Genomic DNA, 12185 nt, shown 5'->3' with positions numbered 1-12185 from the left:
TGGTGGACGAGGGAGAGGTGCAGCCTGCACAAGCCACTCTGAGGTCTTGACTCGCAACACCCCAGTGGGAGACAGACTGTCTCCGCATCTGAAAGAATGGCCTGATATTACTTCAGATGCTTGGGCATGAACCTACTGCATCCCCTTAATTCATAGACATTGCTTGAAAATCTTGACCAGAGTACCATGGTGCATGAATACAACAAACATGCTTACTACAGTAGATAAAATTGCTCCACTCTAAGAGCAAGTAAAGCTAAAGCACATCTTAACAAATGGTTCACCCCATAACTAAAGGACCTCCGTCTACTGAAGAGAAAGTGTGACCTGGAGACTATGCCTTTCTACTGAGAACAAAAATAAACTAACCACCATCTCAGCGCACTATAAAAAAGTTTGCCTGGCAAAAAAGAATTCCTATAATGAAAGCATTACCAAATCTAATTCTAGTATGAAGGAATTATTTACCATACTAAAAGAACTTGAGTCCCCGTTCTCGGCACCTGACATATGTAACAAAAATAAAATCTGGTGCTCAGATATTCAACAGGCACTAGCTAATAAAATCAACACGTTCCGAAATGAAATAAGAGTCTCTGAATTTACCACACTCTGCTAATGCCATCCTACTTAGTTTTGGTAAAACGGAATGTTAGTCTGGGCGGTGTGTCACTATCTGCCCTAGAGGTAGAAAATCATTTTATCACTTAAGCCATCCAATTGCAAAGGAGATATCTGTCCAGCGCAGATCATAAAAGATGCTGCTAGATACCTCTACCCGTTTATCTCTAAACTGGTCAACGCTTCATTCTCCTCTGCCAATTTAAAACAATCCTGGGTTCTCCCACTTCTAAAGAAGCAAACTTTAGATCCACTTATTGCTACCAACTACCGCCCCATCACGCCGGTACCATTTCTACTAGAAATACTGGACAAAATTGCCTATACACAGATTCAAAAATGCCTTCAGTTACAAAAACTTCTAGGGGTTAGACAATCTGGCTTCTGCCCTCTACATGGGACAGAAACCACCCTGATTGATCTGAAAACACAGATTGATGAGCTGAGAGATGATGGGGAAGACAGCACTGCTCCCATTACTTGATCTATCGGCTACATTTGACTTAGTAGATCATAAGGTCCTATGCAGACACCTGCACTCAGCAGCCCACTTCTCCACAGAGGCTATCAAATGGATAGAATCCTTCCTGAGCAAGAGAACCATGAGGGTGTTCTCCCCATCGGCAGCGGCGGACCCCTCCCCAATCATATGTGGGGTACCTCAGGGATTGTGCATCTCCCCTACTCTATACGATATCTTCACCAAGCCCTTGTTTGATGATCTGGATCTTCTGGGTATCACCTACACTAATTATGCAGATGATGCACAGATTCTCCTCCCGCCTTCTGGGGTTCATTGCGAGGACTTGGCGTTGGTGAATAGGGTATACCTCATTCAGGCATGGATGGCCACTCACGGTCTATGCCTGAATGATGACAAGACGGAGCTGATAATTCTGGGTTCTCAGTCTAACATTAACAAACTAGGTCATAAATATTCCTCATTTACCATTGATGGAAATCTTATCAAGGTATCCAAGGAGGTAACAACCCTTGGTTTCTACCTCGACTCCACCATGTCTTTTTGATAAACAAGTTAAATCTCTAGCCTCTACCACCGCCTACACATGTAAGCTTATCAGAGCTGGCAAGCCTTTTCTCTCAAATGAAAGTTGCATTATCCTGGCCAGAGCGTTACTTCTCTCCAGGTTAGATTACTGCAATGCCCTCTACAGTGATGCCAACAAAGCAATCATTCAGAGATTACACATTTTGCAAAATAATGCTTTAAGAGCTGCACTAGGCATGAACAAAAGACTTCACATTACCTCAATCAGACTTCAATACAAGTGGCATTCCACCTATAATAAAATGGTTAAAAATCGCCTTTTTGGCTCACAAAGCCTTAAACCATGTTGCACCTAGTTACCTAATAGACAAACTGCTGAGAAGAACCTCTAGTAGGCCCACAAGAATTGGAAATACCAATTGCCTTGTGGTACCAAGAGTTATGCTCACTAAGATTGGTGGCAACAGTTTCCCTGTGAAGGTTGCTAAACTTTGGAACTCCTTGCCTAATGAGCTGAGAGTAGACCAACATTACTTGCACTTTAGAAAGAGAGAGATCACCCATCTCAACTTGACTGTTGGTTAGGTAGTCTCTCTCCCACATTACACTTCACCTCTTTGACACTGTCTATTTTGTATATAATTATTGGAATTGCACTGTATAGCTCTGAACTGTATAAACTGGAGATTTTATATTTTACTTTTTACCTATCCTTTGACTACAGGTCATTTTACCTGTACATGTATGTGGTCATATTGTGAATTACCTGTAACTTTGTAAGCGTTGCATCTTATATGGTGCGCCCTGTTACCTCTGGGTTTGGTGCGCATAAGAAACAGACGGACCTCCAGGATCATCCACCGGGGAGCCATTCTTTAAAAGTTCCCGATGCGTTCCTTGTGCAGGAAATTTTGACCCTGCAGGAGAAATACGCTATTGAGCCTGTAACGGAGAGGAACAAAGGATGGTGTTCTCATATTTCTTAATCCCCATGAAGGACAGAGGACTGAGACCCATCTTGAAATTGAGATAATTGAACAAGTTACTCAGGAAGGACAAGTTAAAGATGGTCCCACTTTCTCAGATACTTCAGGCCCTCCAACTCCATGCTTGGATGGTGTCATTGGACCTTCCGGTACCTAGTTTCGCTGTTGGCAGTTGACGTTTATCAGTTTCGAGTTCTGCCAGTCGGGCTGACTTATACCCGACTGTTTTCACCAAACTGATGGAGGTGGTGGCAGCGAGTCTCGGGAGGAGGGGGGGGGGATTCACGTCTACCCCTACCTGGACAATTGGCTATCTGGGCGCATTCTCCCTAACAAGTCCTGGATCATTTCAGCGTGACCTGCTACTTTCCAAACTGTGCCTCTCCCTCAATTACAGGAAGTCCCACATGATAACATCTCAAAAGTTCCAATGAATCGGGGCTTTACTGGATACATCCTTGGGGAAGACCTCGCCACCCGAGGGGAGGGTCCAAGACATTCTCTAGATGGTCAACAAATTCTCCGTCTCCCGACTTTCAACTTTTTGAGGCAGCTCGGCCTCATGGCTTCCTGCATTTTCCTGGTGCCAGAGGCTCGTCCGAGAAAGACCTTCAATGGGCTCTCGGGACACAATGGTCTCAATTCTCGGGCAACATGTCAGACCTACTTCATGTTCCAAGCAGGGTCGCACAGGATCTCCTGCGAGGACAATATTCTGAAGGGAGAACCTTTTTGACAACCATGGCCGGAGATAACCGTAGTGATGGACACCTTACTCATGGGGTGGGGAGCCCACGCCAATGATCTGACAATCAGCGGTCGTTTGTCTCCATTGGAGTCCAAACTACACATCAATCTTTTGGAGTTGAGAGCAATTCGACTTGCGCTGAAGCCTATATGTGGAAAGCATGTCCTGATGATGGTGGACAACACAGTGGGCATGTAAAACCTCAACAAGAGAGGCGAGTGTTGGGTAAGATTGTATGCAGTTCCCTCTGGGGGACTGCACCAGCCTTGGCCTCTTGGCAATGGTACTATGTACTGCACAAGTTGGTAGTGACTGAGCAGACGGCTTATCTAAAGCGGGGGGTCAATGTGAGCTGCAAGGTTGTAACAGTTTCAGTTATTCAAATAAACACTTAGACTCAAGGTAACACTTAAAATATACTTAAACACACCCTTAATTTCTCTAAATCAGATGATGCCCATTGGTGATTGCACAGACATTTCCTACACCCTTGGGTGACTTAAATAGCTAGGACACTGTGGACATCGATTTATCACTGGTACATTTAGAGCAATACTGAGTTTGATGCAAAAGATTAGATATGGGAATAAAACCAAGCTTAACAAATTAATAAACTGGTAAGAACATTTTGAACCCTCTAAGGCAAATTAGATTAACCCTTTCTTGTGGGGGGGGGGGGAGGCAAAAACACAAGGTCAGAGTTAACAAGAGTCTCTCTCATGGAGCCAGGACAGTCCATTTTGGTTGAGCAAAGTCTAGAGGAGCTGAAGATCTTCTTGCAGGTAAGTAAAAAGTCTTGCACAATGTTTGTAGAAATTAAATTCCTGCAGGGCCACAAGGTGTTAGGATTGTGAATGGCAAAGCTGCAAGCAACTCTGCAAATGGGCAACCAAGACAAGTCTCAGCTGAGAATTGGCAAGGCTACACAACAAGAGGTAAGCAACCCTTAGTTTTACAGTACCTTTTGGTTTGAAGCAAACTGGATCTAGCTGCAATCTGTTCCTGTGTAGGTCTGCAGATCCTGTGTTCCTGGGCCTCAGTCGTGGGGACAAGAGGGAGGACTTCTGGGGACTCCTACACTACGAATGGAAAGTCTGCATGGAAATGGGCAAACTTCAGATCAGCGGCACATCGCGGTTTCAGCTCCTCACGTCTCTCGCAAATGGCACCACCACAGTTCTCGGATGCCTTGTCGGACTTTCCTCGCATCTGGGGTACAGCACTCTGAGATGGCTCTCAGTCCTGCTTCATGGGAGTCCGGAGGATCTTCCTGGAGGTTAGGATAGATAGATACATATATATGTATTTCTGAGGCTTGTGGAATCTGCTTAGATCACATGCTGTGCATAGGCCGACATCTAGTGGAAGCTGCAGAGTATTAGTTTGTTTTTCGAAACTCGAAAATGGGCGTCGACACAGGCGTGCCAGTAATACTATCCCTAGTGTGACGTCCACTGTACCCAAGATCCCTCACGCGTCTAGGATCCTCAGATTGTTTTTTTCCGCCATACTGGTCGGAAGCATCTTGCGGAGTCCCCTGGCCTTAGCCATACTTTTGCTAATAATTGAAATGTATTATTCTTTATTGACATCCTTCCCCACACCAACGTCGACCCTCGACACTCGACGACGGCTGGAGAAGACATCGACTGTCGGCTGCTGCACGACGGATCTGGGCCTCGGAAGGCCGCTGGCCTCGGCCCTGCAAGTAGGGAGAGTGGGGGGTGGTACATACTCTTCACTCTTGGTATATACATACACTTATATATTTCATACACTTACCAGCCCGCTGCCTCAAGGTGCGTATGGAGGGTACCCCTTTCCAATTCTGCCCCAAGTGCAACCGCAAATACCCTTGGGTCGACAGGCACGCCACGTGCAACCTCTGCTTGCCGAGGGACCACCCCGAAGCGAACTGCAGAGCGTGTAGTAGGTTTAAACCTAAGACACTTAAGGACCGTTCGACAAAGCGTTGGGCCCACCACGCCAGGCAGGCGGCCATGGCAGCGGAGGGTGCCTTCAGCGATGGCAGCGACGCCGTACTTTCGGACGGCGAGGGCATTACGGCGTCAAAAGACAGCCGAGCGCAGGTCCCCGACCTCGGAAGGTCGTCCGGCAGGGCGGCTATGGGGAAGACCCCCGGCGACACAAGCGCTACACACCCTACACACACTAAGCACACTAAGTCCAACCGAACCTCGTCGACTTCTCGGAAAGAGGCACAGATAGAACGGTCCGACTCGGTGTCCTCTGGGCGCTCTCGATCGAGATCGCCTCATGACGCAAGGCAATCATCCACTCTTGCCAAGAGTGCCTCGCTCCCTAGACTAATGGAAGTTCGATCGTCGGAGGACGAAGACGACTTCCACCCCCAGGCCGCGCTCCAAGAGACGGAGCCCGCAGTTAACACCAGTGAGGCCCCACGCTCGAAAGACACAGATATCTCTCCCGATCCTCGACGCCAGGCGTCGAAAGTCCCCGGGGCCTCCAAGGGACAGGGAAAATATTTTTCCACGCACGGGGAGGGGGGGGGAAACAGCGGAAAGCACATTCTTCCACTCTTGTAAGACCATCTCCCCCCCACCCCCTAAGCAGACAAACAAATACAAGTCTACTGAGAGATCAACTTCCAGCAAGGGTACCCTTGATAAGTCCCCTAAATTGCCTACTAAAGTCATCCCCTGTGCCAAAGAATGGTCCAGCGAAGACATAGACAGGGTCATGTCAAGGATGTCTTCCTTGGCTGATTTTTACGACAAGAATCCAGAGCATTTCCTCTCGTATGACCCTCAGGGGGCCACACCCTCAGGTTCCACTGATCCCATCCCCCTAAGTAAAATTACCCAGTTCGAAAGACCTGAACCCTTCGAGGTACAGCCTTACTCTACTCCATACTCTACTCCACACCCCAGGTACCAAGGAGAGCCTTTCCCTGGGGGGGGACCAGGAGTTTGGAATTATGGAGGAACAAACCGGGACGGAATATTATGCGGATGATGAGGACCAGGAGGAGGGAGAAGATGAGCAGGAAATTTACAGAGTAGATTCCCCGGTAGAGAACGAAGCCCCAGTTACCGACTCGCCAGTCGATAATCCGCCCCTCCTTAATGAGGTTCTCGCTCGCGCGGCAGAACATTTTCACATCGACACCCACGGTGTACAGGAGGAAAGGGACTTCGCAGAAGAGTTGGTGGGAGAGAGGAGGCCGGTCGCTCAGACCATCCCTATCCTTAAATCCATCCAACGAAGAATAGATCCGTCCCTGGTGAACCCAAACCTCACCAGAGCAGTCAACCCCAGGGTCTAAAAACTTTTCCGGGCAGCCCAGTCTGACCCTCTCTATATAAGAGGACATTTTAAACCAGACTCCCTAGTTGTTACCAACACTCGGAAGAGGGCTGGAACACCCTTATCTTCGTCAGAAGCTCCTCCCGACAAGGAGAGCAAGAAACTTTACGGGTTTGGCACGAAGGTAGCCTCAACGTCCGCCTACCAAGCAAGGATTGCTAACTCCACCACCCTGTTGGCCAGCTACAACTGCCATCAATGGTAAGAGGTCGCGGCACTCATAGCCTCTGCTCCTGAACCGTTAAAGGGCCAATTGGCCCGGATCTCGGCAGAAGGGAGAGCCGTGTCTGGTTGCATATTGAAAGCAACTTTCGACGCCGCGGACAACACAGGGAGATTGATAGCAGAAGGTACTGTTATCAAGAGACATGCGTGGTTAGGGCAGTTGGGGTTCAAAACAGAAACTCAGGCTTCATTAATAGACAAGCCGGTGGAACCCGATCTATTGTTTGGGAAAGCGGTCGAAGACGCACTGAAAAACGCCAAGGACGAATACGAAACACTTAAATCCCTTGGCCAACTAACCAACAAACCCCCTAACCAGAGGGGGAACAGTAATTTTCGTCGCCCACGCGGCCAAAATTCACAAAGAGGCAACTATGCCCAGGGACAGGGTACACAGTGGAACAACAGCCAGCAGTCTACCCAAAGTTACGGCAGGGGTAACAAAAGAGGTCGTGGGAGAGGCAGAGGCAGCCCCAACAAGGGAGGTGGCACGCCTCCACCAAAGCAGTGACGCTCAGTTCAGGGTCCCTTCTCACGCAACCCCAGTAGGGGACGCATTTCCAACTTCACCCAGGCTTGGGAAGGGATCACCTCAGACAGATGGGTGCTGTCAACAGTGTCCACAGGATATTGTATAGAATTACTGCAGCGTCCCCGGAACCATCCTCCACGACAAAAAGTACACTCCCTAGAACATCAGAAGATCCTTCTCGAGGAGATCGCCATTCTGCTAGAAAAGGACGCGATAGAACTCGTCCCAGGACACCAGGTAAACAAGGGTATCTATTCAACTTACTTCCTTGTGCCAAAGAAAGATTTGACAATGCGCCCAGTATTGGACCTACGGCCTGCCAACAAGTATGTCGAGCCCCAAAAATTCCATATGACCACGCTACAAGAGGTAATCCCCCTCCTAAAAAAGGGATTACATGGCAACCTTGGATATGAAAGATGCTTATTTTCATATTTCCATGCTCCCGGCGCACAGAAAGTACTTGCGCTTCAAGGTGGACAGTCGCCACTACCAATTCAAGGTACTGCCCTTCGGGATAGCTTCAGCACCAAGGGTATTTACCAAGGTACTGGCGGTGGCAGCGGCACACCTACGCAGGGAGGCAATCCCAGTGTACCCTTATCTGGACGACTGGCTCATAACGGGGGAAACCCCAGGAATTTGCAGGACAAACATTCAAAGGACTATCGACCTCCTCCACGAATTAGGCTTCTCAATCAACGAGAAGAAGTCAAGCCTGGTGCCAAGCACCTAAAAACAGTTCCAGGAGCAATTGTAGATACTCAGGAAGGGTTGACCTTCCCTTCGGAAGAGAGAATTCGGAATATACTACTGCAAATTCCACATTATCAGTCCGGTCAACAAATAACGGTACGCAAAGCAATGCGGTTACTGGGCATGATGGCGTCATGCATTTACCTGGTCCCCCACGCGCGACTGCGTCCCATGCAGGAATGGTTGGCGAAACAGTGGTCTCAGGCAAGTGGTCAGTGGGACGATCTAGTGGTCGTTTCGCCAACACTTGTACAGAGCCTACACTGGTGGACAAGAGAGAATCTCGCAAGCGGAAAACCCTTTTACGATCCCGAAATACAGGCAGTGGTGACTACAGATGCATGCCTGACTGGGTGGGGAGCTCACCATCTCCACCACACAGCTCAGGGTCTCTGGTCTCACTCAGTAGCCAAGAACCACATCAACCTCCTAGAACTTCTGGCAGTATTCCGAGCGCTTCGGGCGTTCGAGCCCCATCTACTAAACCTGTCGGTGCAGATCCGGACGGACAGCACGACAGCCATGTTCTATCTGAACAAGCAAGGAGGGACTCGTTCGCCAAATCTGTCCAAGCTTGCCCAGAAAATCTGGATATGGGCACTCAAACGGAACATCTTCCTGTCATCGCAACATGTTCCAGGAGAGCTCAATTCCCTAGCGGATGCTCTAAGCAGAGACTCCCTCCCAGAAGAACACGAATGGGTCCTTCACAGAGAGATCGTAGAAGATCTCTTCTCTCAGTGGGGTTTCCCCACTATAGACTTATTCGCCACAAGCGAAAACAAACAATGCCCAGGATGTGCATCCAGGTTCCCCCAGCCAGACTCCCAAGGGAACGCCCTGTGGATGAACTGGTCAGGGATGTTTGCGTACGCTTTTCCACCAACTCCTCATCAGGAAGGTGGTGTACAAGATGAACAAAGAATCGATGACGCTCAACCTAGTTGCTCCCATGTGGGCGAGACAACCATGGTTTCCACACCTACGCAGGATGGCGGTGTGCGAGCCCATCAAACTTCCAGCCTGGTACAACCTACTGTCCCAGCAACAAGGTCAAACAGTGCACCAGCAACCCAACTCAATGAACCTGGCAGCATGGCTCCTGAGGTCATAGAGTTTGGACATCTCAATTTACCACAGAGGTGTATGGACATCCTAAAAGAATCCAGGAAACCAAACACAAGGCACTGTTACTTTGACAAGTGGAAGAGATTCGTTATTTGTTGCCAGAATAAACAAATCAACCCTGTTGATTGCACTCCTTCCAACGTCGTGACATACATGCTCCACCTGCTCGATGCAGGATTGGTTTTTAACTCTCTGAAAGTACACCTGGCAGCCCTCTCGGCTTACACCACATCCCATAACAAGGTGTCGTGGTGGAAAGTACCAGTAGTTAAAGCCTTAATGGAAGGAGTAAAGAGACTTCACCCTCCCATTTCAAACCCACCGCCAGGATGGGACCTTAATGTGGTGCTAGCTAAGCTCATGGGCCCCCCTTTCGAACCCATGCATAAAAGTAGTCTCAAACACCTGACCTTCTTAGTAGCCATTACCTCTATAAGAAGGGTCAGTGAAATTCAGGCTCTGTCAGTGCAGGATCCTTTCTTTACTATTCACAAAGACAAACTGGTTTTACGCACACACCCTAGGTTCTCACCTAAATTTATATCAAAGTTCCATGTAAACCAGTCCATCGAGCTTCCGGCTTTCTTCCAGAACCCGCAAAGCTCGGCTGAGGTGAAACTACACACCCTAGATGTGCGTAGGGCGGTCCTCTACTATGTAAATAAAACCAGACCGCTAAGGAAAACAGATCAACTGTTTGTCTCCGTAGCTACAGGCAGAGAGGGAGATCGCGTCTCTAAAGGCGCTATCTCGAAGTGGATTATCAACTGTATACAGCTGTGTTACTCTTTCTGAAAAAACTCTGCCTTTTACGCCAAGGGCCCACTCTACTAGAGGCATTGGGGCCACTCTGGCTTTCATTGCAAATGTTCCCCTCGACACCATTTGCAAAGCAGCTACTTGGAGCTCTATTCACACTTTTACTCAGCATTACTGCATTGACACTCATTCCAAGACAGATACACAAGTGGGACAAGCGGTTCTAAGACACCTGTTTGCTCATGACCCTTCTCACATCCCACCTCCTCCTCCTCCTTCTTCTGGTACTGCTCGCTAATCTATGCACAGCATGTGATCTAAGCAGATTCCACAAGCCTCAGAAGGGATACATTACTCACCGTAATCGTATTTCTGATGCTTGTATCTGCTTAGATTCACATGCGACCCACCCTTCCTCCCCTCCGAGAGAAGGCGCATAATTGCTTGTAGTCTTACCTTTCTGTCTATCTGCTTGGATTATCTGTACTCGCGCTACTCCTCATGTCAGAAAAAATACAATCTCAGGATCCTAGACGCGTGAGGGATCTTGGGTACAGTGGACGTCACACTAGGGATAGCATTACTGGCACGCCTGTGTCGACGCCCATTTTCGAGTTTCGGAAAACAAACTGTAATACTCCGCAGCTTCCACTAGATGTCGGCCTATGCACAGCATGTGAATCTAAGCAGATACAAGCATCAGAAATACGATTACGGTGAGTAATGTATCCCATATATATATATATATATATATATATATATTTTTTTTTTGGACACTCGATTCTGGTGTTCCTATCCCTGGCAATTGCTTCCTGCAGCAGCAATGGAAGTACAGCCAGCTCTGAGAGGATGTCCAGCCGAGTACGCTTTGGGGTTTATTGGTCCCACCAAACCAAGGGGAGAAGTAGTCCTTGCAGTGCTTCTCTAGTTGATGTGAATTCAGAGCTTCAGCACAGCAGCAGGGCTTCACTGGGCAAACCAACGGTCCAGGGGTTGCAGCAGGCATCTCTTCCAAGTTCTTCGGATTCGTTCATTCCAGTGGTCGACTCCAAGCAACTCTCCTTTTTATTCGGGTGTCCCCAATTCAGTCGCAGCCTAGCTGTCACTGACACAGCAGGGTGGGTGTCCTCCAAGGACAGCCAGTGAATCACCTAAGAGTGCATTCCCATCACCTAGGAGATTAAGCACACAGAGTTTCAGGCACATACCTTACTTCCTGCCCCTGCCACACTGTAGCCAGAGGCGGGCTTCAGCAGTGAAACACGCCAAAGACGAAACTAACGAAGTGACCAGACCTGGTTTGGTGCGCAGAGTAAATCTCAAGGACGTATCCAAAAAAAGACCAGTGCCATTTTGACAAAATGGGCATCCATGGGTGCTTTACTGGGGCTGCAATTAGAGCACACGGTAAAAACACACAATGGTAGTAAAAGGTAAACCATTGCCACCAGCCATTAATTGTAGAAAGGGTAACATAAAAATGTTATGAGAAACTAGACAAAGGGGATACTAAGTAATCTCTCCAGCACCCAATTGGAAGATGGTGTGTGCTGGGTCTAGAAAGTTACAATGTAAGTAAACTCCCTTGCTTACCAAACAAGCTTTTGCACAATACATGTTAAGGCTGCTACATGGAGTTCGGGACATAAATTGACAAGAACCACTTAATAGAAATGGCCATTCAGGCATAATTATGGTCGCGTTAATAATCTGAATACTAAAGTTATTGGCATGAGTGACCATTTATTTTTGTAAGTCTGAGGCAGGAGCCCTTCAGTAAGAATGCAGACCATTCATGCACATATACTACTGATCTGTTTGTTTTCTACCCTGCTATTTACGAAGTCTTCATTTCTTTACAGGTGCTGATAAGAATGAGGAGAACACAGAGAAGACTGAAGATGAGAAAGGTGGGTTTAACTTGGTGGACCCTTCACTACTAAATCAGACTCCAAGAATAATGTTGGAAGCATTAGCCAATGCATAAACATTGGTGTCCATCAGATGGCTTGGCTGCCTAACAGCCCACCAGATTCTAGGCAGACAAACGGATATTTGCAGAAAATGTGTAGT

General features: G+C 47.9%; 1 protein-coding gene across 1 annotated transcript in view; it reads left to right on the top strand.

The window, feature by feature from the left end:
- Positions 1–12185, top strand: part of LOC138472262 (ATP-dependent RNA helicase DDX19B) — an 857647-nt gene that overhangs the window by 64775 nt on the left and 780687 nt on the right. The window contains exon 4 of the mRNA XM_069610370.1: positions 11975–12022. Within this exon, the coding sequence (XP_069466471.1) occupies positions 11975–12022 (48 nt within the window). The remainder of the gene's footprint in view (positions 1–11974; positions 12023–12185) is intronic.

This window comes from Ambystoma mexicanum, chromosome 8, assembly GCF_040938575.1.
Source record: "Ambystoma mexicanum isolate Mex_15411 chromosome 8, UKY_AmexF1_1, whole genome shotgun sequence".
Classification (NCBI taxonomy): Eukaryota; Metazoa; Chordata; class Amphibia; order Caudata; family Ambystomatidae; genus Ambystoma; species Ambystoma mexicanum.
The sequence above is the reverse complement of the archived record's forward strand: the minus strand, read 5'-3'. Positions and strand labels throughout refer to the sequence as shown.